Source organism: Antechinus flavipes, chromosome 4 (genome assembly GCF_016432865.1).
Source record: "Antechinus flavipes isolate AdamAnt ecotype Samford, QLD, Australia chromosome 4, AdamAnt_v2, whole genome shotgun sequence".
In the NCBI taxonomy this organism is placed as follows: Eukaryota; Metazoa; Chordata; class Mammalia; order Dasyuromorphia; family Dasyuridae; genus Antechinus; species Antechinus flavipes.
Genome location: NC_067401.1, coordinates 157,903,746 through 157,931,340, shown reverse-complemented (window position 1 = coordinate 157,931,340; position 27,595 = coordinate 157,903,746). Strand labels below are relative to the sequence as shown.

At 36.5% G+C, this 27,595-nt stretch overlaps 1 protein-coding gene across 1 annotated transcript in view; it reads right to left on the bottom strand.

Moving 5' to 3' along the window:
* The window catches only part of FAM20A (FAM20A golgi associated secretory pathway pseudokinase), a 70,988-nt gene that overhangs the window by 16,039 nt on the left and 27,354 nt on the right, over window positions 1–27,595 (bottom strand). The window contains exons 2-3 of the mRNA XM_051995232.1: window positions 1,419–1,603; window positions 513–563 (exon numbers count right to left, since the gene is read on the bottom strand). Coding sequence (XP_051851192.1) covers window positions 513–563; window positions 1,419–1,603 — 236 coding nt within the window. The remainder of the gene's footprint in view (window positions 1–512; window positions 564–1,418; window positions 1,604–27,595) is intronic.

Genomic DNA, 27,595 nt, shown 5'->3' with positions numbered 1-27,595 from the left:
TTAGCTCGAAACAATTTATTTCAGCAGCCATTAATTAAGCTCCTATTATATTCAAGGCACTGTAATGAGCAGATGGTTGAAATGTCTCTATTGGAAAGGATGCCTTCTATATTGCCCATAGGGAAAATCTCCAGGATACTGGTGGCTTCAAGGAATGCTTTTCTTTCCCCTACTGGAAAAGGAAACACTATAGCTGTTTCCATACTGTTTTTGGTTTTCACTGAAAAATCTATGGGATTTCTTCTAAGAGTTGTAGGCAGAACCCCAGTATCCTTAGTGTGCAATCTCTTTGATTTTATTCTTCCACTTCTGAAAGTGTTCAAATTAGGTTTTATTGTTATTATTGAAACAGTCAAGCTTTTGTATTTTTCATGTATTATGTGCCAGGACTCTTCCTGGTGCTTAATATGTCTGAATGGATGGCCAAGCCCTTCCGTGCTGCTATGTAGACAATAGGATCCGTGACAAGACACTTACTAGGGGCCAGACAGAGGTGGGAGTGTGTCACTTACTCTGGGTGCAGTCACATACCCCCAGCAAAGCCTTCTCATCCTGACTGTAATCTGCAAAGGAGAGGAAGCAGAGTGAAACCAATCTTGCCTACACAACAGACATCCCTGCTAATTCCCAGAGGTCTCTAATTTCCTGTCTTCCTCCTCTCAAGACTGAAATTCAGTGGAATATGTGATAGTATGAAAGCACTGAAGAAGACCTGAATTATTATCCCATTTTTGCTGATTACTTGCTATGTGAACTCTGATAAGTTCCTTTATTTAGGGAAATATGGTGGCCAGATTGGGACATGTCAAAAAATCTGAATTTTAATTTTAATCTTTCAACTACCATATATTAGCTATATGTTCCTATACAAGTAGCTTCTGGGCTGTGGTTTCTTCATTTATAAAACCAGGTGACTAGACTAGAAGGTCTTTCAGGTACCTTATGATTCTGATACTCTCTGAACTTGCATCTTAGTATTTTCATTTTCTTTTTTTCTAAAATGGAAAAAACTAAAACTCTTTCCTTATATCTAAGAGGCAGTAACTTGTCATAGAAAGAACACTGGATTGAATTCCAGCTGTGTGATCAACCAGCTATGTGATAATGAGCTAAACACTTCCCTATTCTGGGATCCAATTTCTTCAACAACAAAATGAATAGATGATCTCTATTCTCTTCCAGCTCTAACTCTGTGTATTCTACTTCATAAAATGGCTGTGAAAATATAAAATTTAAAAATGTGATAACTCTTTTATAAGTTTAAAAACATTTTAATAATGTAATAGCTTACTGTTATTTTATAAAGTGTCTCAAATCATTCCCCTTCAGTGATTAGGGTGTTGCTGGGCCCTGGGGACAATGTACCCACCCTATAGTGAAAAAGTGATAAAAACCTAGTAAATTCCAGGAAACCTCACCAGCACTGATGGTAGGGAAGTGCCTCATGTCATGAAGGAGTTTGTTGATGGTGGGACTTGATCTGGAGTACAATCCATGGCGATTGATACCAAGTTGGAACTGGACCCAGCTGGCTTCATGTTGGAACTGTAGTGGGGCCTCTGAGGAGGTCTGATTGAGTTTCTCTTTATATGCCTTGTGTCGTCTGAAAGAAGATACTAAGACTTTTCATTGAATGATGGAGAATACAAATTCAAATACTTTATATTCTAAAGCTTGAGTGAATCACATCTGTGATATGGGACCTGGAAAAGTCATATAAGAACCACAAGATGACTATTGAAGAAAGCAGACTTAGATTAATCACTAAGAGTCAAAAAAAGCTTACTATGTGGTTATCATGGTTATCATTGTATTGGACACTGTTGCAGAAGAGAAGGCAAAGGAGGGGAAGGAAAAGGATGAGAGAGGAATGGAGGAAGGGAAGGGAGGAAGGGAGGATCTATACCATTTTTACTATGTTCCAGGCACTGTGCTTGTAAGCCTTTGCAAATATTATCTCATTTGATCTTCACAACAATCCTGGGAGGCAGATGTTATTATTTTTTCCTGTTTTACAGTAAAGGAAAGTGAGCCTGAAAGAGATTGGGATTTGTTCAAAGTCACATAGCTAAGGTATCTGAGGTTAGATTTTTTATTTAGGTCTTCCTGACCAGGCCTAGCATTCTATCCACTGGGGCATCTAGATGCCCTCAATAGGCTTACAATCAGTAGTGGGCTGAAGTCAGCTTGGCTTAACTCTAGAATCTGTTAAATTTTCAGTGTGAACATTTATAACTTGGAAATCACAATAGGCTACAAATCAGGATTTGATTTGTTGTTTTGTAGATTGTCTTAATTCAGTGATAAGAAATCGTTAATAATGTAGATTAAATATAGAAATGTGTCCACAAATAAATTTTTCTTTTCTTTTTGAAGAGCTAGTTGTTAAACATGTCCCAACACACACCTGCTTATAATATATTTGAGTAGATAGGAAGTTACATACATGAAATAGAAAAAATACAATACTATTTAAAATCAACTATAGCTTATGGTTCAGGCTGGGGCAAAGGAACATATATGACACAGTAGAATGACACAAGTAGAAAGGAACTTGGGGTCCTCTGATGTTTCCTAATTGTGACTTTGGGAAAAATAATTTAACCCTGTTTGCCTTACTTCCTCATCTGTAAAATGAGTTGGAAATGGAAAACTACTCCAGTATCTTTGCTAAGACAACCCCAAATGGGTCATGAAAAATCTGACACAATTGAAAACAAAACTGCCATATCTAAACCCAAGATAGTGAAGGATCATCACCATGGAATGGTCAGGGCAGGCTTTATAATAGAAATCACCTGATTTTTAAAGTACTGAATTTTGATTAGTAGAGAGAGAAAATGAGAGAAGATATAGGCATAGAATGTTTGAGAAATTCAGTCTGGTTTGAGTTGAGAACAAGTGGGAGATAACAGTTGAATACATATAGAAAAATCTGTCTTGATTAACAATGATATTTTGGGGAAGTCATTTTCTTTATCTGCAATATTAAATTTTCCCTATTTATAAAATGTTAAGGACCATTAAGGAGTTCTCTGAACTTATCCTTTTGAATTGCTACATTTTCCAGTAATATTGAACCCAGAGCATTCAGAAGGCCCTAAATGTGCCAAGGACAAAGTTCTCTCACCCTGTGTAGCTGGGAGTCATAAATAAACAGACCATCCTATCTTCATAGTTTATCAGTTCCTAAGGGAAAGAAATGTGGCTTTCATCATCACCGTATTCCTCCCTTTGAGAGGGGTTTTGTCTTTTTCCTATTTTTACTAGCATTTCCTTCTTCCCATTTCACACTCCTTTAGATGGAGATTTGATTTCCTCTTCCCTCTTTTGTCCTGTTGTCATAAATATGTAAACCTCTGTATGGATTGTGAACTCTTTGGTTTCCACAGGCATACTCACTTCTCTAGCAATAAACCTAAATTTCACATTTTTCATGAAATTGGGATTGTCTGTTGACAAAAATTATGGGGTTTGACGAATTCTAAGATCTCTCTAACTTTAACACAGGCGACATGACTTCCATCCATAGGCTAGGTCAGGACTTTTCATATTTTTTTGGTCTTAGAACCTTTTATGCTCTTAAAAATTACTGAAGAACCGAAAGATCTTCGGTTTATTTGGGTTATATCTACTAATATGTACCATAATAAAATAAAAATGGATACAATTTAAAAATATTTGTCAATTTAACAAAACAATGAAAAATACATATTAACATATTTTAAAATGAAAAATAACTATTCTTTCCAAATAAAAAAAATTAATGATGAGAGTGATATTTCTGTTTGTTTTGGATATTATTGCAAATCTTTTCAATGTTCAATGAGTCATTCAATTTTTGGTGATATGTTGTTTTGGTCAAAGTATGTAAAGAAAATCTACTTTCATACAGATATATAGTTGAAAAGGGTAAGTTGTTTTTTTTTTTTACAGTGAAATACTATTTTGGTATTATGAAAATACTTTTGATCTCAGAGATCACTTGAAATAGTCTCAGGATCCTCATGGATCACACTGTGAAAATTGTTGGGTTAGACAAACTACTATAATGTTAGGCCACAGATGGAAATATGAATAGATGAGTGGGACTTCTACAACAGGTAGAATACTTGATTGCTCTCCTTACTTTCATGGGCTATATGACAACCAGATTTGAATGCCCTCTGAGGTGATAATCATCTTTATAATAGAGGGTGTTTAATTTCATAATTTTGTATTTTCAGATGTTACTCCAGCCCTAATTGGATCAACAGACAGGGGTAGTGAAAGAACTGAAAGACTTCTGAACAGGCTTGGGGCAAGGGAAAGTTAGATGGGCTTGGCAACAGCTTTTGTGACTCTAAAACTATAATTGCTTACAGAATTTGTATGAGATTCTTTTCTGCTTGCCAGGGCTTATCCCTTTTTATGCTAATGTTCATCCTTTTCTGAAGCTAAGAAAGCATAAATTGTAAATAAATATAATCATTTTCTCTATTTTTATCCCATCTGTGGAGAAAACTATACTGCTTAGCTGTCCAAAATATAATTGACATATGCAGGGAGAGCAGTTGCTATGTTAACAGCAAAAAAGTATGGCAAAGTTCATCAGTTTCACCTAATCTTTTTCAATCCAGCTCCTAAAATGAGATTTTCATAGGTCAAAATGGGCATTGATAAGAGTGGAGAGGAGCTGAGAGGCATTCACCAACCCTAAATCAGATAGTAGCCAACCTGTTGTCATGGTGTTAGGCAGAAATAAAGGAAGTTTAAAATGGCAATGTCTAAGGCCTTCTCCGAAAAGAAGTCAACTGATATTTTATTAGGCACCTATTATGTAACGGTTCTGTGCTAAGCACAAGGAATATAAAGAAAGGCAATAGACAGTTTCCTACCCTCAAGTTGCTCACAATTTAATGAGAGAAACATCATGCAAATAGCTAGGTACAAACAAGCTCAATACAGGGCAAATGGGAAATAATCTACAGAGGGAAGGCACTATAATTTAGAAGGATCAGGTTTACCTCTCAGACCTGTGGAGGAGGAAGGAATTTGTGACCAAAGAAGAACTAGAGGTCGTTATTGATCACAAAATTTTGTATAAATAAAACTAATGTGGAGAGGATTAGAAGGGAAGCAATAAACTGGGAAAACATTTTTACAGCTAAAAAAAACTGATTTTACAGTTCGGATAAAAGCCTCATTTATAAAATATATAGAGATTTGACTCTAATTGATAAGAAATCAAGCCATTCTCCAATTGATAAATGGTCAAAGGATATGAACAAACAATTTTTGCATGAAGAAATTGAAACTATTTCTAGTCATATGAAAAGGTGCTCCAAATCATTGTTGATCAGAGAAATGCAAATTAAGACAACTCTGAGATACTCCTACACATCTGTCAGATTGGCTAAGATGACAGAAAAAGATAATGATGAATGTTGGAGGGGATGCGGGAAAACTGGGACACAGATCCATTGTTGGTGGAGTTGTGAACGGAATCAACTATTCTGGAGAGTTGTTTGGAACTATACTCAAAAAGTTATCACATTACCCATATCCTTTGATCGAGCAGTGTTACTATTGGGCTTATATCCCAAAGAGATATCAAAGAAGGGAAAGGGACCTGTATGTGCAAAAATGTTTGTGACAATCTTTTTTGTAATGGCCAGAAACTGGAAATTGAATGGATGCCCATCAACTGGAGAATGGCTGAATAAATTGTGGTATATGAATGTTACGGAATATTATTGTTCTATAAGAAATGACCAACAGGATGAATACAGAGAGGCTTGGAGAGATTTACATGAACTGATGCTAAATGAAATGAGCAGAATCAGGAGATCATTATACACGGCAACAACAATACTGTATGATGATCAATTCTGATCATCTGCATCAATTCTGATGTGGCTCTCTTCAATAATGAGAGAATCCAAATCAGTTCCAATTGATCTGGGATGAACAGAACCAGCAACACCCAGAGAAAGAACATAGGGAAATGAGTATGGACCACAGCAAAACATTTCCACCCTTTCTGTTATTGTTTGCTTGCATTTTTATTTTTTTCTTCTCAGGTTATTTTTAATCTTTCTAAATCTCATCTTTCTTGTGCAACAAGATAATTATATAAATATGTATACATGTATTTAACGTATACTTTAACATATTTAACATGTATTGGACTACCTGCCATCTAGGGGAAGGGGTGGAGGAAAGGAGGGGAAAAATTCAAACAGAAGTTTTTGTAAGAGTCAATATTGAAAAATTACCCATGCATATATTTTATATATAAAAAGCTATAACAAAAAATTTTTTTTTAAATTTAGAAGGATTAGGAAAGGCTTCTTGTGGAATGTATGATTTTAGCTGGAAGGAAGCTAGGAGGTAGAAATTAGGAAGGAGAACTTTCCATGAGTGGAGGATCATCAGTGAAAATGATGAGTCTTGTTGAGGAACATACAGTCTCTCAATTTAGTGACTGTGAGTGGGGGCAATATAAGCTGTAAGAAGATTGGAAGGGTATGGAAGTGTATTAAGTAGGAGAGTCATATGGTCAAACCTGTGCTTTTTAAGAAGATCAAATTGACAACTGAGTAGAAGATAGATTGGAGTTGGGAGAAAACTGAGACAACTAGATCAACCATAGCACTGGTCCAAGTGTGAGGTGATGATTTGTACCAGGTGGCAGTGTTACAGAGAAAGAGAAATATGCAAGAAATGTCATAAAAGTAAAAAATATATATATAGGCTTTTGTAATAGATTGGGTGTAGAGGATGAGACAATAAGGAGAGGATGACACTGAAGTTGTAAAAGTGGGGAGCCATATGGGGAGGGGCTGGAGCTGAAGAAGCATACAGTGTGGGGAGGGGGAGGGAAGAAAAAAAAAGGAAAAAAAAGTTACATGATAACTTTATTATATATTTAAAAGTAATAGCAACTTGTACATAATATATTTGCAGTGTCACATACAATTATCTTCTCCTTCCATTTTATTATATTATGGAAATGTTTGTTTTACTTTTTTAAGTTCGGAATAAATATATTTTTAAAAGGAAATGGGTGACTAAGAGGATGAGTCTTAATTACAAAGAAAATTGAGAGTCCCTGGGGCTATGATAAAACAAAACAAAACAAAAAAAAAAAAAAAAACAAAACACCAAACTTTCCTCTGTAAAGAAGAGGCCAGCCAGAGGCAGCCCTAACAGTAGGAAACAAGAGAGGATCTGCAGAATTCAACCCTGTAGTAGACCAGCATAGGATGGCTTGCATTTATACAGCACTTTCAGGTTTATAAAGCACTTTATTAATATTATTTTCTTGGCTCCTCTCAACACTTGAGAAGAAGGTGATATTATTATCCATTTTACATTTGAGGAAATTGAAAGACATAGGTTAAGTGAATTGATTAAGATAACACAAGTCTGGAGCTAGATTGGAATTTGGGCCTTTCTGATTCATGGTCCAGTAATCTAACCATGAAGGAGTCCTATATTAGCAAGTTACATTAAAGGCAGAAAATGTTTCCATCCTGGACACTCTCAGAGCCTTAGGAGTTCGAATATATTTGACAGTGATATTTATTTATTTATTTATTTTCTCACCCATGTTTTCTGGGCATGTTAATAATTCCCTTTCCCACCAGTGATGTGGAAATATATAAATATACCTCTGTATGTATGGGACTGGGGAGGGAGAAGAGGGTCATTCTATGCAGCTTATGCACTATCTTTTGCTTTAAAGTAATTATACTTTGTTAGTGTAGTAACATTGGTGGATGCTTAGGAGTAGTGGTATTGAGGTGGTATTGTATGCCTTGGGCTTGGGAAACCTTAAGAGTTCTTGTGTTAGTGGGTGCACTGGTCCATATCAATTTGCATAAATTTAGGGTTTGAGAAACTGAATAAGTTTGTCTTTCTAGAAAGTCACAGTTGGATTTTCTGTCAGCAAACTATTCCTACAAGTTTTCATAGAAACGGGTAAAATAGAAGCATAGTAAAAATGGAAAAAGAGGAAGCTAGATGGCTGAGTGGATAAGAGGTCAAAAAGACCTCAGTTCAAATTCAGTCTCAGGCATTTTACTAGTTGTGAGATCCTGGGAAAGTCATTTAATACTGTTTGTCTCAACTTCTCATTGGTTAAATGAGTGGAGGAAGAAATGGCAACACTTCAGTATCTTTGCCAAGGAAACTCCAAAAGGGGTCACAAAGAGTCAGACATGACTAAAAAGGACTGAACAAAAATGGAAAAACAACACAACACACTGGACTTGGGGTCAGAAAAGGTAATTAGAATTCTGATTCAAATACTGAGTAGCTGTGAGTCAACTTCTCTGCGGCTAAGTGAGGTTGTGAAAGTTGGTTTGGCTATTCTAAACTTTGTTACTCTTCAATCCACCCACATCTTCCTCTCTGAGTTCTTCTCTCTCCCTCCCCATCTGCCATTAACATTTTTTCTTCCATTCTAAACATCTCCAGATCACTGACACTGTTTCCCATGTTTTTCTTTAGTTCCTCTTTAGTAAGACCAACCCTTCACTATTTATCCCTCAAATCTTCTCCAGAAGATTCTTCCTATAATCATGACCTTCCTAGCTCTGCCCCTTATCAATATTCATGTAAACTATTCTAATGGTTTTCTAATCTCTGACTGGTTTCTCTGAAGTTTAATCTGTCTTCCATATAAATGACAAAGTGACATACCTAAAACATAAGTTAGACAATTTTTTCTTTAATCCTTCTTAGAAAAAAAAAAAACTCCCCATTACTTTTAAGACAGGGGGTTTTACTCTTTTTTGTCATGTACTTCTTCCGCAGGTGAAGTCCATGGAAAAGTCCTTTCTTGGAATAATGTTTTTAAGAACATAAAACAAAATATATAAAATTATAAAGGAAACCAATATACTGAAATGCAGTTATCAAAATCTTCAAAAAAAAAAAAAAAAGAAAAGAAAAGAATTCCTGGACTCCAGATTAAGTAGCACTGATCTAGAACCAAATATAAATTCCTTTGACATTTAAAGCTCTTCACACACTAGCTTCATCCTATTATCACTTCTTATCACAGATTATTCCCACTATGGTCCAGTCAAACAAGACTTCTTACCATTCCTCACACATGGCACTTCTTCCCTTCTGCCTCTTAGAATCCATAGTTCTCTTCAAGACTTAACTCATATGTCAAATGACAAACTCAAAAGCTTTTCCTAAATCCCTCCTCCCCCAACAAATACTGGTGTCTTCCTCTCTATTTTGTATTTCTTTGAATTTAGAATACACACACATATGGGATGTAGGGGGTGTTCACTAGGGCTAGCACTTCTGTGTGAAAACTTGCTGAGTCCTTTTCTAGGCTGCTTATTCACTTTTGGTGTTCACATGCACCCATCTGTCACCTGTGGCTCCAAAGAGCTGTAGTATGCAAAGTGGCCACATCTGGTAAACCTTCTCAACAGATGGGTTAAACCAAGCTGAGGCTAACTGTTGAGGATGTGTTTACTCCAAGCCTATGAGAAGACTACTCCCCGCTAATGAGTGGATGAGAACAATTTGTTCCAGTGGTTTGGAAGGCAGTTATAGCAGGTGTTATGGAGTGCTTAGAGCTTGGTCAGGCATTGAACACATCAAGGTCATCCATTGCATCACCAATCCTCTTGGAATTTTGTTCTGCTATTGCACTTCAATGACAACTTTGTGCAACTCTGCCTCTCTTAAATCCAATTTATTTGCAAGGCAAGACATCAACTATGATATCATTGGCCCTCTTTGAAATTGAAGGATGAAAAGCAACATTTTTTTGTACTTTTTCACTTCATATTTATTCCACTTCACTTATGGGGAAGGAGTTTCATTCTGGATATACTTTATACTTAGAGCCTAGCATAGTGTGCAGATTAGGTACTTTAAAAAGAATTGTTCATTGAATTAAATTGAAACAACGTGGAAAAGGTCTCTTTTTGGTGACAATGATTTTGGCTATCCTTAAAATCTAATATTTTAAACGATGAGGTAACTGTGGTATAGCATTTGAACATTTTAGATCATACGGAGTAGAGCAAGAACCAATTAGGAGTAGTTGTCATGGAGACTACAGACTAAGAAGCTGATGACATCTCAAAAAAGACTGCTTTTCTGAGTAATAACAAAGTACTGTGCTTTTAGGGAAAAGGATCATCCTATATTTGAAAATAACATTTTTGTGTGTCATATTTTAAACCATTAAATATGGTCATTATTGCTCCATGGAGAACCTTAGCATCCAAAAGAGATTGCAATCTGACTTCTGATTACATTACCCACCTGAAATTATTGTTTCCAAAGTTACTAATGATTGTCTTAATTGCCAAGCCCAGTGACCTTTCCTCAGTCTTCATAATTTCTAATTTTTCTGTAGATTGAAAATTTTGACCTTCTCTCTTCTGGGAGAGCAATGGATTGGATCTTCATTTCTGCCTATTGGAACCCCTTTTCCTTTTCCTTTTAAGAGTCAACTCAAGTGCCTTTCCCTCTGAGTCTTGTCCCAATCTTTTTACCTTCCCTCTACCCCTACAAAAATGCTACCTTGTATATCTTTCATATCTACTAAGATATTTCTTTTCCCTGATATTTTTTTTCCCTGATAGAATGCAAACTCCTTCTGGGCAGGGATTATTTTTTTCTTTGTATCTTCAGCACCTAACACAGTAACAAACGTAGTACTAGGCAATAATTGCTTTTTGATTAATTAGGATCTAGCTGAACCTTCCCTGAGGTCGCTTAGGACAGAAAGTAAGCAGTAGCCAAATTAATGAGGCTTTTAAGACCTGTTTAGACAGAACTAAGCATGGCAGGTGAGTGAATGTGAGGGTGTAGGAGTAGAGGGTTTGGGCAATTTGGCAACTATTTGCTCCTCCTTTTCTCTTTAGATGTGGGAAAATGAGAACATCTGGAAGGTGCTAAAAGAAATATTTCTTTTTCTTCTTGAATGAGGGGAAGTCAGAAACAATTTGGGAGTGAGTAGTGTTAATTAGCCAGGTGCTGGGAGTGCTTCAAGAAGAGAAGGTGAACAGGGTGAGTCAGAGGATTGAAAAAAGATTAGGAAACAGAGGGATTTAAAGAATCCTCCTGGCCCTCTCTTTCATTTACCACATCATTTTCAACAAGGACCTGAAAAACATCATTTTGCTCAGCTTTAAAGTTGGAACAACAGGACTAATATATGTTCAAAGACAGGAGTAAAGAGAAAGGACACTGTAAAGGGAGGGGGGAGAATTATTGAAATGTCAAATTTATTTCTATGCCAGTACCTCTAGGGCACAGAAATCTTTTTTTTTTCCTATTGGTTAATCCATATTAAATGCTATTTATACAATATTGTAAATAAATTATGTGTAAAGAATGAATTATTTTGCTTTTTTGGAAAACAAATCAATGTTTTAATATTCAATAACTTGAAGATAAACAGGAGCCTAAACCAAAAGATATAGATTGAGAAATGAGAGAAGCTAAAGTTTGTAGACTATTTAGAATATATACTCATATATGTGTGTGAATGTATATATGTGTGTGTGTGTGTGTATTTCTTTTTTACCAACTTCCTATCATAGAACCATTCCTTTTGGTAAAAACACTGACAAAAGTTAATGAAAAACAGATTGATAGACTATGTCTAATGGCATAGGCAACATTTTGTATCTGTAGTGTTTTATATCTCCTTTGAGAGAAGGAAAATCTTAAAATCAAGATTAGCCACTAAATTAACCACAGTTCTTATGTCATTTAGGGCTGCTTTCCTTTGAATTACTATGGGTATTGAATGTATAACAGGAAGAAAGGCCAAAGAGAACCCAGTCTTTAAAGGATGAACAATATGCTTAGCCTGCCACAATATTTATGTGAAAGTTTTGTAAGCCTGATTCCAGAAATGCACAATGAAGGGGATCTTTCCTTCCCCACTTAAGATTCTCTCTCTCTCTCTCTCTCTCTTTTTTTTTTTTTTTTGTTTGTCTGATTACTACATGGTAAAAGAAAAGTCATTAAATTGGAACAGGGTATCTTTAAGAAATCTAGAATGGATGAATTCTCTATTCCTTGGTCATGATCAAAGGAAAATTATTGTAGACTTCTGGCTCAGAAAAATGGTAACAGCAGTAGTGATAGTTTTATCTCTCCAACTTGGTAGCCATGTGGCTATGAACAAATGGTACCTTCATTTCAATGTATCTTTTTGCTCTTTCTTGATCTTAGATGCATGAGTATCTGAGAGGGAGCAGACCAGGTTGTGAATTTTGAAAAATCAGAAGAGTCACCAGAAGCTTAATACCTGGAGATCACAGTGGAGTCTGTTAGTAACTAAAACATCCAAGTTTATTGAGAATCCAACCCTGAGGAACAATATGCTGGACTCAGCCAACTAAACTTGGTGGGAGCAAATATTTGTAGCAATTACTTTGAGTTCACTTTCTTCATTTGGAAGAAATTTTGGTTGCCTTTTAAGAATGGATCTAATTTTGGTAGTGAGGATTGAGAGAGTAGCCCCAATTTCTATGATACATATATGTTGTACTCTTATTTTATTTTAGTCTGAATCAGTTTATTAAAGTATTTGTAATTTTTCTGACTTCCTCAAATTATTGTTGTTCTTTACTAGCAAAACAATATTTTGCTACATTTATATAGGAGTTTAGCTATTTCCCAATTTTTGGTTACCTACTTTAGTTCTATTCTTTTGCTTTCCTCCGAAATACTGTTATTAATATTTTGGTCTATTTGGGACTTTTCCTTTGTCATTTGGTTCCTTGGAGATAAAGACTCAACAGAGAAACCAGTGAGTCAAAGAACTTAAAAATCTTTCTTTCTTTCTTTTTGTATTATTAAAGCTTTTCATCTTCAAAACATAAGCATGGATAATTTTTCAACACTGATCCTTGCATAGCCTTGTGTTCCAAATTTTCCCCTCCTCTCCATCCCCTTTCCTAGATGGCAAGTAATCCAATAAGAACATAAATAATTTAACTATTTTTTTAATGTAATGGTTTTCTAGAATAGTTGAACCAATTCACAATTTCATCTATAATGTATTAGTGCATCTAATTTTCTTACTACATAAGAAAGTACTTTCTTTCTACAAGTACTGTTTAGATCTGTTAACATTTTTGACAATTTGGTAGATGTGAGATTAAACCTTAGAATTCTTTAATTTTACATTTCTCATTGGAATATTATTCATAGAGCTGTTGATAGTTTGCATTTCTTCTTTTAAAACTTCTCATATCTTCTGATTGCCTATCTCTTGGATAAGGCAATTCTTCTGGAAGAATTCTATTATAACACTGTTGTTGCAGTGGAAAAAACACTAACTTGAAAGGAGAACTAGATTCCAATCTGTCATTTACTGGCTGAGTGATTCCTGGGTCTTTCCTTCCCTGGGTCTTAGTTTCCTGCCCTGTAAAATGAGGGATTGGTTTACATGATCTGTAAGTTCTTTCCTACTCTAGTCTAAAGTTCTAAAATTATTTACATTAAAAATGTTTTAAATGTTACTTGACAGGCTTCACAATTAGTGAATGTGAAAACATCTGAAGGAGTAGAGAAGCAGTTAAATCTTGAGTTTGATCTTCTTTATAGACTTTGCTACAAAATTTTGTAGCTGCTATCTGACTAAGTCATTGGTATTAGAGAGAAAGAAAATTTTTAGATATTCGACTCTGTACTTCAAGACTCATGTGGCAGAGTTTCAAGCCTGAACTTGCTATAACTGTTTGACTCTAACAGAGAAAAAAAGAATAAATGTCAAATATTTTTATAAAGAGGAAATAATAAGAGAATCCTAGGTTCTAACAGAATATATATATAGTATAAAGAGCAATCGAGAGCCATTTTCCTTGAATTTGGGTAGGTAAAATTTAATAATGACCAAGACTTGGCATAAATATATAGGCATTTCCATCTACAACCTTGGGGAATCTAAAGCCAAAGTAAGATGAAATTCTAGGATTTCAGACATTGATGATAATGATTTCATGTTGTTTTTTCAGTCATTTTTCAGTAGTGGTTGACTCTTCTGATCTCATTTAGGGTTTTCTTGGCAGAGACACTGAAGTGGTTTGTCATTTCCTTGTCTAATTCATTTTTCATATGAGGAAACTGTGGCAAAGAAAGTTAAGTGACTTGTGCAGCTAGTCACGCAGTTAGTAAATATCTGAATCAGATTTAAACTCATAAACTTGAGTCTTCCTGACTTCAGGCCCAGGTTTATTCCCTATGCCACCTACCTACCCTTTACAAAAACAGAATTAGAAGTCAAAGACCTCATAGGTCATATAGTCCAATCTATCATGGAGTAAGACTACTCTATGATAATTATATCGATCCTTGTAAACCACATATTGACTTATAAAATTTACAAATTAACATTACTTATGTTCATTATATTTTTATTTTGTTAAACATTTCTCAATTTTTTAAATGAGCATTTCTATTCTACAATCACAAGTTTTCATCCAGCTTCCACTTAACTTTGAGCAATGGGCAGCCTACTACCTCCCAATAAAGTTCATTACATATTTGGGCAGTTTTAATATAGACATATTCAAGGAGACATACCCAAGAGGAAACATAGGAAAGAGAGTGAAAAAGCACAGTGAAGAATACTTTGGTTATAATCACTTAAGACAGAAACAAAAGCAATGTCATTGAAGCATACTCTAGACAACTTAGATTGAAAAAGGAAAAAAAAAAGGAAGAGTTCCTGGAAAATATCATAGGTGTGAAATAAAGGCATGATATGCAAATGATGGGAAGTTTCAATTATATGGACATCTGAAATGAAATCTCTGCCAAAGGATCAATCAAAGAAAGCACAAAACCACTTCTCAGGATTAACAGGATGATAATAAACAATGAAAAGAAGGCCTGGTACTTAATGATTATTTTGCTTCTGTTTTTCTCTTCCATGATGATCTTTGGACTGGAAAGGACAGGACATAAATGGCTAATAAGAGCTTGATGCTCAAGATAATTAGGGAGATATTGAGAGAACACTTATCTACTACTGATGAGTTTAATTATCAGGCCCAGGGGAATACACCCTGAAGTACTGGGGATAAAAATGGATATGATTGAATGACTGGCAGTTTTCTTTGAATGTTAGAAAATAGAAGAGATACCATAGGACTAGAGAAAGATAAAGATTCCCACGTTCAAAAATAGAATGGCCTATTCAAATTCAAAGGTCAATGACCTTGGCTTCAATTCTTTGCATCTTTCTTAAATATATTATTAAAAGAATAATTAGTGAACACCAAGAACAGGTGTTCTTCAGAGGAAGAAGCTACGAGTCAGAGGACAACCAGATTCATCTTCATCTCACACCACTGGGGTTGGTGGCTGGGCTCCTGCACTCCCCCCCACTGAGACCAAGCTGGTCTCAAAGACTCACCAGAAAGCTAGCCGAGCCCCAAGTGAAGGAGACAAGACAGTCATTCCATCTTTGTGCTGGCTGGAGGCTGAAGAAAGCAGAGGCAGAGGCTAAAGGACAGAACCTTTGGAGATATTTGGAGATATTTGGAGGGCTCTAAGCTAAACTGGCTGTGTTTTGAGAAGAACAAGAACTCCAACATTTGAACTCACAACATGTTCTTCATGAGTTGATATAAAGGGAAGTGAATAGTACCAGAAGAACTTTGTAACAGTAACAGCAATATTGTATGATGAGCAACTGTGAATGACTTATCTATTCTCTAAAATACAATGATCCAAGGCAATTCCAAAGAACTCATGATGAAAAATGCTATCTACCTCTAGAGAAAGAACTGTTATCTGAACATAGACTGAAGCATATTCCTTCCCTTCCTCCCTCTCTCCCTGCCTTTTTCTTTTTTCCCTCCCTCCCTCCTTCCTTTCCTTCCTTCCTCTTTCCTCTCTCTTTCTCTTCCTTCCTTTCCTCCCTTCCTTTTTTCTTGCACAAAATAACTAATATGGAAATGTTTTATGTGCTTGCATATATATAACTTATATTAGATTGCTTACCATCTCAAGGAGAGGGGGAATTTGAGAGATGGTGGGATAAAATTTGGAACTCAAACCTTAAAAACAACCAAAGATAAAAATTATTTTTACATATAATTGGAGGGAATAAAATATTTTAAAAGAATGTAAAAAAAAGAAAGAACAGGTCATGACAAACTAATCTATTTTCTTATTTTTTTATTTTTTTTTTACAGATAGATCTACTAGATTCAATTAGACTGATGGGAAGAATAATATATGGATATAGTTTTTTTTACATTTTAGTGTAGTTCATGTAATCACAGAAAATAAGGGACATATAACAAAGGTATTATTCTAATAAGGCATAAAAAAGTGTCTTACTACTGTCATTCTTTTTTAACATGTGAAACATTTCTTTGATTAGGTTAGAAGGGCAGATGGCCATTGGTTACAAAAAAGTCAGCCATACTCCACTAGAGATCCTTTAGAAAGCTAAAGCTACCAGTACTGAGGACAATTTGAATTCGTCAGAGAGTTTAAGGAGTTTAAGACTGGGGAATGCTCCGTGGAATGTAATCTCCATACCTTTATCAAAGGGCAGGAAGTGAAATAGAGGGGAGGGGATTTTCTCTTCCTCATAGCCCATTGAGTTTTACTCAAGCTTCTTGTCCACATATAGCAGAGAAAGTTTTGCAGAATTGAAGAGATTCAACTGTCAAACAGTCTAGACAATTTAAGATGTCCACAGGAGGGAATATAGTAATAATATTCAAGATAAAAAGCAGCTTAACGGAATTTGACAATAAAAGGCAGAAAATGGAGACAATTGTAGATTCATAAGAGAAATATCATAACAGTTGAGAGCTAATCTGCAGGGTACTAAATCCAGGGAGCCCAAGTGAATGGCCTTCTCAGCAGAGATGCTTATGTCCATAGGGGAAATCATGGTGAAGATTCTATGAAAAGAAGGAGGAATTGGGGTCCTATAATATTAGAGGGGTGAGTTGCCTTAGCCAAATGTGCCCACTATACCTGTTCATTGTTATTAGCATATTATTAGTCTGTTACTGTTACTGTGTGCTTCAATGAGAAAGCATGCCTTAACTTTATAAAGGAAAAGGATAACTTTACCTCAATAAAGTCTTTGCTTTGAGCTAATTATAACTATTGATTAACTATTATAGTCAAACTCAATTATGTAAGCTTATGAGCTATAGGATGAGTAGTGTAGATTCAGAGAATACATCAACCCTGGGCTTGTAACCCTTCCTGGACATCCAAAATACATTTCTGAGCACTGAGTTGGAAAGGTAAACTGGCAGGGGTATTATATTAATGAAGTATTTGACAAATTCTTTAATATTATTTCCATGGAAAAGATAGAAGGATGTGGCGTAATCTACTATCAGAACTAGTTAAATAACCAGATCCAGTATAATTATTAATGATTTGATATCACCTTGGAGAATAGTTTCTAGTGGATTCTGTAGGCATCTGCACTTTGTCTCACCAATTTAACATTTTAATCTATGACTTAGATATAAAAATGAAAGATAAACATCACATTTACAAACAACATATATCTGTTAGCAAACATACTGAATGATGGGATCCAATGAGATCTTGACTAGGGTTGAACTAAAATGAAATTTAAATAGAGATAAAAGTCATACACATGAGTTTGAAAAATTAAATCCACAAATACAGAATGGTAGAAGTATGTCTAGATAGGAGTTCATCTGAAAAAAAATTTGAAGATTTTAGTGGAATGCAAGCTCAGTAGAGACTGGCATTTTAATATAGTAATATTTAATTACATTTTATTTTTGAATTGAGAGAGGCATAACATTCAGAACTAGTAAGGTAATAGTCCTGCCATACTTAGACCTGGTCATGAACCATCTGGAGTACTAGGCATCTAATTTAGGAGGGACATTGATAAATTAAGATCCAGAACATCTGGAAAAGATAGCAAAGAACTTTTAAGACCATGTCACATGAGAAAAGTTCACAGAAACTGGGTATATGTAGCTTGGAGAAGAGATATATAGTTGAATATAAGAGCTGTCTTTGAATATCTAAAGAGCTGTCATGTAGAAGATGGGTTGAATATATTATTCTTAGCTCATAAGGCAGAAATAAGTGAAATGGATTGAAGTCATGAATAAGTATATTTAGGTCCAATTTTTTTTTTTAAAGTAGAATGGCTACTTCAGTTCACAGTGGGTTCCTCCTCACTGGTAGTCTTCAGGAAGAAGCTTAATGATCTCTAATTGTGTGAGTTGTAGAGGGAATTTTTGTTCAGATATCAGTTGACCTATAAGGTTTCAGTAGCCCTTTCTAACACTAATTTTTTTTTTTTTTTGTCTATAACTGTTGGGAATTTTTTCCTTACATTAAGCATAAATTTACTAGTTTTTTTGATCTCTTTCCAATCCTATATTCTGGGAACGGCAGCATAAATTTTCTTCTTCAACAAGAGATTCCTTTACATATTTCAAGATAAGCATCATATCTTATGAAAAGCTTTTCTTTTCTAGGTTTAAAATTTCTATTTGCTTCTAATCATCCTTATAACGTGTGGTCTGATGGCTGGGTATAGAAGTTTTCTCCTAAAGAATTGTGACCAGAACTAAGAGAAAACTCTAGGAATGATCACAGTAGGGCACAATGGAACCAATATCTCCCTTATTCTGATGAGTCTGCTTCTCATATACATAGCCTCCAATAATGATATACTTTTGGCTTTCATATCACACACATTGTTAACTCATGTTATATCCACACTCACTAAAATCCTTAGAATTTCTAATCATACTTCCCCCAATTGTGTACCTGCAAAGTTATTTTTCATTAAGCACAACAATTTCATATTTAATAAAATATAAAGATTTTCTTTACATATAGATTCATGCCTTATTAGAATTCAAGTATAATCTAAAAGTGAAGACAGAAAACAAATTTCAGCTTTCTGCCTGAGGAGTAGGCAATGGAGACAAAACATTGCACTGTACATGATATGATAAGTCAGTAGGGGATTTTGCTGACTGTTCAGTGCTTTCATTTTGCACACTAAGGGGTCCATTATGTAAAATATTGCATACTCTCAGACTTTGGTTGATGTCTTCAGCAGTTTGCTGACCTGCTTTCTTCCCCTTCCTTTACCACCCCTCCTCCCCCCTGCCTTTTTAAAATCTTTGTCAAATGGGATGGTTCACTGAGTAATGGAAGGAAAAAGAGATATATTTGGAAATGAATATGATATCAAAATGAAAGGTATTTAAAAAAAGAATACAAGACACACACGCATATACACATCTCCCTTCACTGCAGAGGTGGAGGACTATAGGTGTGAAAGACTGCATATACTGTTAGATACATTCAATGTGTTTATTGGTCTTGCTGAATTATTTTTTTTCTCTCTTTCTTTTAAAGTCTTTGTTATAAGGTTTGACTCACTGCATAAGGGAGTGAGAAAGAATATATTTGGAACAAGATGATGTTTTTAGGAAGGCAGCACTAAAAAAAAGAGAAGCGACTGCAAACTCTGAATTTTTTTTACTTGTGTTTAACCTATACTTTAATATTTCAAGAATCTGTAATTTCATAGGTAAGGCCACTCCCTTTACCAATGCAAATGTATTTGTGGTGTCAGGGAACTTGACTAATCTTGTATAGTGTCTGGTTCAGCTGAAACTTATTATTATCATCCACAGGACTGAGTTAAAAACACTGTATCCCTTGCAGATATACCTTCAAGTGAAGGATGGAGTCAGCTTGTAAAAAATATTATTGGATGCAGTGGATTCTTGGCTCTGGAGTAAATTTAGGGAAGGCTAGTCATGACATTCAGTGTTCACTCCTGATGGGGGGAACCCTGAACTGTCCTCTGAATTTTGGGGGAGAAACTCTCCTTGAACTCTTGAGAAACTCTCCTGTGGGAGAGGTCCACCTCAGGGAATCAAGACAAAGTGGTTATCTTGGTGGGGCTAGCTGTACCCTCTACTGAGTTGAGTCCAGGACCACTCCTACTTAGCTTAAGTGGTCTCATTGGATTGGAAATCTAGGCCTGAGGGCAGTGACAACATTGAAGGAATTTCATTCAATTGATCTCTTATAAAAAAGGCAATTTTAAACTAATAATTTGCAGAGGTCCAAAGTGGCACAGCTACCTACCAGGATCCCTGCCCTATGTGAAGAGACACTCTTTTCTCAGTGTTTATTTCTCTGCCAGGATTCCTCTGCTAGGACTTTTCTCTCTCTGCAAGGACTGACTTCTCAGTGTCAATAAAACTTCTTTTTGCCAGTCAAACTTCTCAGGTTCTTGAATTCTTTCATGTTGAACCTGCGCCAACCAGAAGGGGATTCTCATACCTCAACTCTTTGTACTGCTACTAACTGCATCATTTTGGTTCCCTGACAGGAAATTGAATCATTTCAGTTCCCTGACCATATCATTTGGTTCCCTGACTGACCAGGAACCCAGAAAACCTGGATGAGGTAAAGCCTTTTCTTATTGTTTTATTCTGGACACTCAAATATCTGGGAAGGTTTGAGTCGTCAGAGCCGTAGGCTAGAGCAGAATTCTCTCAGGGAGACCTGGTATGAAACTATCTGCATTTTCTGACAAAAAGGCCCCCTTATTCAGGGAACATTTTGTCCTCTCCATCTTTAGAAACATCTAGAGATGGAAGAGGCTCTATACAGTCAGGGAAACTAAGGCTTTTTGGCAAAAATGGGACAAAACACCTTTGTTTCTTGATCTTGAAAGGTCTCAAACCTAAAAGGCTTAAATTAAAACAGCATTGTAGGGTGCTGCTTAAATTTGGTGGAAGGAAACCAAACTCTTTCCTTCCTTTAAGTCCTTTAAGGACTCAGGAGTTCTCTGCATCTCTATGCAGTTCTAAATCCCTTTCAGAATAAGACTTATGTCCGGCAATATCTCTTTATCTCTCTCATCTGAACCAAATCCTGGGACTCCAAGCTCTTTTTCTTTTCCTTAAGGCAACTTCTACCTCCTGGGAAAAACACTCAGAGTAGAGGTGCTTCTTTCAATGTTAAATCTCTCCCAGACTGAGGAGAAACTTGGCCATTGTTCTGGGGACCACATCCAACCTTTTGAGGGATCCAAGGCCAATGCCCTCCTTGATCTGTCCTGGGGAGATGTTAATGAATCTGCCCCAGATATACGGAAGAAGCTGCAGAAGCCACATTTGGTCCCTCAAAATTCTCCCTTAAAAACAGCTGTTGGAGTATTTAATGATAGGAATCAGTCTTTAGTCAAGGAGAGAGGCCACAGAATTAAAGCGAGATTTGGAGAAACATCCCTATTTTTGGCTGCTATTTCTGAGAACTCCAAAAGTTCATGCTCTAGGTATCATGGGAGACTCCCCAGTCCTTGTCCTGAGTTCAAGCAATAGAATCACTGGAGGGATTGCTTACAGGGGTCGAGCTGTGCCCCCAATGCCCTGCCCTCTGGCAGGAATTTGGGGCTTGTTCAAGTTCCTCCTTGCTCCACTACAACAGCCCAACACCTGGCAGCTGGTAAGATGGGAGAGTCTTCTTCACTCTCACTCTGGCCCTCTGGTCTCTCCTATCCCTCCCCCTATAGAGTGGGGATAGCAAGGGGGCTTGGGACCTGGCTTGAGACCTGGCTTGAGACCTCTGCCTCTCCAACTTGGTGACTTAATGGTGAGATTGGGGACCCAATTTTCTTTTCTCAGACCTCCATAGAAATTTTTTGCACACCAACTTTTAGTTAGAAAGTTAGGAGATTTTGAGAAGCTTATGGCAGTCATATCTTGATTTGCAATCTTGACAGGCAGGGACACGCCCATCCCAGACCGGTTGTCTCTCTCTTAAAATTGGACTCAGTTTCCCTGGGATGGCCATCCTGCCTCAGAGCAGTGGCTGCCAGGGCCCTTTTAATTGAAGAGGCCTCAAAATTAACTTTGGAACAGCCATTAGAGGTTTTAACCCCCAGGGTCCAGAGCATTTTAGTAGCCAAAGGACACCACAAAGGAGATTTGTTTCAGGCCAAGGGAAACAGATTGCAGATTCAGCTGCTAAAGTTGTTGTCCATTTACCCTTTATGCTAGACTATGGCACCTTTAATCCCGCAACTCCCTGATTCTTATACCCCTTCCTGTAGTTCACAAAAAGAAAAAAGAAAAAAAAAAAAACCAACAACAAAGAAAAAAACCCTGCAGAAGAAAGAGGGTACATCCTTTCTCCTCCTATCTGGTTTGACCAGCCCTGCCCAATTTGTGCCCAAGTGAATCCTGAGGGAGCTGTTAAACCTTGCAGGGGTATATCTCATAAGGATGAGAACTTTTTTGCTTCTAACATTTTCTCTCCTACTTTTCTTGATTAGCATTCTATGTCCCTGCCAGCAATTAGCATAATTAATTTCTTAACTACTTTCAGCTAGGGAGCTCTTTGGGCAGTGGGGGCATTCAGCATTATTGGGTGGGCTATCAGCATTCTTAAGGTAGTCCACAGATAGGATCTGATGTATTTTTTGCAAAAGGCCCCATTACCAAACGTCACCATCTCAATCCTGGATGACACCCCACTTTTAATCTGCTCTTGAGATTTGTTTCCTCTAGACCTCAAGCTGTGAATTTTCAACTGCTCCTCCAGCTTGGAGGTCATGGCAGGACTGACTGTAAATCACAGATCTCACACCTCCCTTCCTGGCATGAACCCCCAAGTGAAATTAGGGACATCTCTATAACCCTTGCCTGCTTGAAGCAATTGCCCAAGAGACCTTCATCCCTTTACTCCAAATGAATTTGAGGGTGACTGCTTGAAAGGGAGAAATGATGGGGGGAACCCTGAGACTGCCCTCTGACTTTGGGGGGAAAGCCATGGGGGAACTCTTGAGAAACTCTCCCCTGGGAGAGACCCACCTCAGGGAATCAAGATAAGATTTCATCCTGTTATCTTGGAGGGATTAGTTGAGTCCAGGACCACTCCTAATTAGCTCAAACTTAAGTGATCTCATCCAATTGGAAATCTAAGCCTGGGGGCAGTGACAACATTGAAGGAATTTCATTCAATTGACCTCTTATAAAAAAGGGCAATTTTTAAGTCATAATTTGCAGAGGCCTAAAGCAGGACCATGCCTTGTCAAGGAACCTTTCTCCTTGGCATAGCTGCCTGTCAGGACCCCAGCCAGCTGTGAAGACATTCTTTTCTTAGTATTAACACCTCTGTTTACTTCTCTGTCAGGACCTTGCCACTGAGGAAGTCAGTCTCCTAGCAAAGCTGACTTCTGCAGTGCCAATAAAAGTCCCTTTTGCCAGTCAGACCAGAAGCGGATTCTCACACCTCAACTCTCTGCACTGCCACTAATTGCATCATTTTGGTTCCTTAACCCCATCACTCCTATTAGTAGATTAGAGAAGTCAATCATGGGAACTGAAAAGGGTTGAGGAACTTAAAGGTCAAGATATATGAAAGAGGCAGAGATTCTTGCCTCTGGAGTAAATTTAGGGAAGGCTGGTTATAATATTCAATGTTCACTCCTATTAGTAGATTAGAGAAAACAGTATGGGAATAGAAAAGGGTTGAGAGCTAGAAGGGAAGAGAGCTCTGGGATGTATGAAAGAGGCAGGGATTAGGGTGAAGAAGACTAGTGCTGAATTTATTAAAGAGAAAGGAGAGATACTTGAAAATCCAGGAATGACAAAAGTAAAGAACTGTAAGAACTGAAATAAACTTTAGAAAAGAAGAGGTGGTTGCGAAGCAATAGCAGAAAAAAGATAAAATTGGTAACAAGAGGCAAAGAGGATGTAATTGTCAGTGTCTTCTGTAGCACTAGTGTGAGATAAATTGCAGCCATCTTTGGAGAGTATACCAAGATATGTGGTGTTTTTAAAAGAAAGCTAGGTTTAATGAACATCAGAAAATAAAAGAAATATGAAAGGAAGAGTTCTAGGATGTAGGGAAAATTTTGTCAACAATAGAGAACACTACTAAAAGAACAATGGAAAAATTTGGGGAAGTGGAAGAGAGGAATGAATGAAGTCTAGGACTTAATTTTCTATGGTGGAGGGGTAGTGAAAGAAAGCACAATTCCATCTTTTCTCTTGATCAACCTGGGTACCAGTGTAGACAGTACATTTTTCTGTCCACTGAGGGCAGATAGGTGGTGCAATGAATTATAGCTATTTGTTCTTCAATTTCCAAAGAAGACCAATATATCAGAAGGAGGATATCAAAAGGGTGATGTCTTAACTTACAAGTAAATTGGATTAAAATGAACTATTGCTGTGTAAAATCATTAGTCTTACTCTCTTCTCCAGTCATAGGAGTTTAGTTGTAAGACACAGGTCAAGATGACTGGCAACAGCCCTGGATATAGCAAGGATTCACCTTGGCCTTCTTAAGCTAAAGTCTTTCCCAGGTTTCAATTTGTCTGAGGCAACACCCATTCAGTGATTAAAGAGTATTTAAGAAGTAAGGCAAAAGACGGCCTGCTTTGCCTTCAGAAAAGATTTTAGTACAATGCATAGAGTGCTGGGCCTGGAGTAAAGAAAGCCGAGTTCAAATCCATCCTTAGACACTTCCTACTTGTGTGACCTTGGGCAAATCATTTAACCCTATTTACCTCAGTTTCCTCATTTCCAAAATGAGATAGAGAAGGAAATGGCAAATGCAGTGTCTTTGCCATGAAAACTCCAGAAGGAATCATGAAAAGTTGGACAAGACTGAAAATGACTCAATAACAATAAGAGCAACAACAACAACAAGTAGTTCTGCCTGGGACATATCTGTAATTTCACCATTTTTGGGACCTTGGGAAGGTAGGGGCTGGTCAGTACTGGGAGGGGGAGGGGGTTGGGGAAGAAGAGGAAGCAAGTCTTTTTCCAACCTTTTAAACTTGTTAGCAGTGCTAGTTCTGGCTTTAATTACATGAAAGTGATATAAGAGAGTGCATATGTGTTTATAGGAAATGGTTGACATCCAATCTATAATTGGCTGGACTGAGAGGCAGGGATCAAATGAAGTGATGTATAGATACTTGGTAAACTTTAAAGCAGTATTCAGGAATTCTTAACCTTTGTGTGCATATGTGTCACAGATTCAGAATAATATTTTTAAAATACATGAAAGAAAACATATAGAGGAAATCAATTACACCGAAATAGTTATCATAGTTCTAAAAAATAACTTATAGATTCAAGGTTAAGAACTCCTGAAATATACAAATGTGAGCACTCTTATTATTGTCATGTTCTGTATTGACATAAACCCTGACAAATATGCTCTCTAGTGAGAGAGATTGAACCAGAATGACAAATTGCACAACAAACTACCTTCAGCAGACAGGAACAAACCTATGTGAAATTTGCCAGTGTCATCACAACTAGGAGGTCGCAAAATGCTGACAAAGCACCTCCCTGTCTGTTTCTACTCCAAGGACCTTAACAACACATTTCTAATTTCAGTTATTTCAATCCCTCCCACCATTTGGCCTTTTCTCTTTGTGTCCTTGAGAACTGAGGCTTAAATGATCATAGGAGAAAAGGGAATCATCTTCCTGGGTGTAGCCCGTGATTCTGCTCTCATGATGATTGGCTTCTCTTACCCTAGATTTCCTTGTTTATTGTCAAGGCTGAATATTATTGAATAGATGAGACAGAGGTAGAATTAGATAGGATGTAAGTCCTAGATATTTTAAAGATAAGAAACCTGAAACCCAGAGACAACAAATGACTATCCAAAGTCAAACAGCTAATTACTAATAAATCTCTTGATTTTCGGATATAATGGTCTTTTCCCAATCTCTTCATTCTTCCTGGGCTTTTGATTTTACCTTCATTTTCTAGATATATTCTCTTCTCTCAGGGTTTTTGTGACACTGCTGTCTTTTGGGTTTCCTCCTACCTATCTTAGTATTTCTTCTCTACCTCCTTTGCTGTTTCATTATCCATATATTACCCATGACTGACAGTATTCTTCCTTCTCCTCCTGTTTTCTCTATTTCACATAACTTTATCAGTTCCCATGAGTTCCATGCAGATGACTCCCAGACTTATATATCCTGCTCTAGGCTTTCTTCTGAATTCTACTATCATCTCATCTATTGGCTACTGGACATCTACATCTCAAACTCAACAAAACAAAGACATAACTCATTTTCTTTCCTCCTCAAATTTATATTTTTCCTCAAAAGTCCCTATTTCTCTTAAGAACACCACTACTGGTCAGTTACCCATGTTAACAATCTCCATGGCAACCTGAGATCTCATCATTTATATATCTACAATGCCTACATTATCTCAAACTTTATTCTCTCTATTAACACACCTACTATCCTAGTTTAGAACCTTATCACCTTCCATCAGAATAATGGACGTCCTAATTGCTCTCTATTGAAGTCTCTCCTTATTCCAAAGCATGCTCCACAAAGCTATCAAAGTAATGTTCTTACAGTGTAGGACTATCTCAACCCCTTAATTTGGTAAATTTCAAAAACTTCATATTATTTCTTGGATCAAAATGAATTTCTTTGACTTTTAAAATTCTTTACAACTTGGCCTCATTCTACCTTTCCGATTTCATTATATATATAAAACTCCCCATTCCACACAAGATATACTTGTTGACTGACAAATTTCATGATACAACCATACTAGTCTTTTTGCACTTCTCAACATGGCATTCAATCTCCCGTCTCAGTGCCCCTCATCTCTGGAATGCTCTATTTCTAACCTTCCAATTTATATATTGTCTCCCCTATTAGAATGTATCTTTTTTGAGGGGAAGGACTGTTTCACTTTTTTTTCTAGTATTAGGACACTATTTCTAGTATTTAGGACAATGCTTGCCATGTGGTAGGTACTTAATAAATGCTTGTCATTTCACTGATTGATAATGATTTAGGCAGAACTGGAACCAAGGTATTCTGCCTACAATCCAGTATTTTTTATGTTTTTATTAGTACTTCTCTTAAATTGACTTCAATAGACTAGAAAACATTATTATAATGAGAAAGTCCTTTTTTTTCCTGCTATATCATAGTATAACCCCCTCATTTTACAAATGATGAAACTGAGGTTAAGAGGAAGAGATCAAAAAGTCCTAATGATTATCAGGCATTAGATAGTCAAGAGTTATCTCTCTATATATATTTTAAAAACCTAAGAAGTATGAATTCCCTTCATAATTGAAAGCTAACTAAGCAGTCTACTATTTAAAAGCAATTGGTTTGCTACTTTAAGAGAAGGATAGTATTCAAAGTAAGGGAGGTGATAATCTCAGTGGACTTTATCCTGTTCAGACTATACCTGGAATATTGTGTTCCCTGAGATAGTAAGCAATCTGATTTAGGTTATTTTGTAATACATAGGATACATTTTCTAACAATTATAGCAGCCCAGTTTGGCTCTTGTTAACAATAAGATAATTCAAAACAATTCCAATAAATTTGTGGTGGAAAGAGCCATCTCCATCCAGAAAGAGAACTATGGAGACTAAATGTGGATCAAAATGTAGTTATCTTCACCTTTTTGTTGATGTTGTTTGTTTGATTTTTTTATTCTTTTCTCATGTATTTTCCCCCTTTGGATTTGATTTTTCTTGCTCATGATGAACATGGAAATATATTTAGAAGAATTGCACATATTTAATC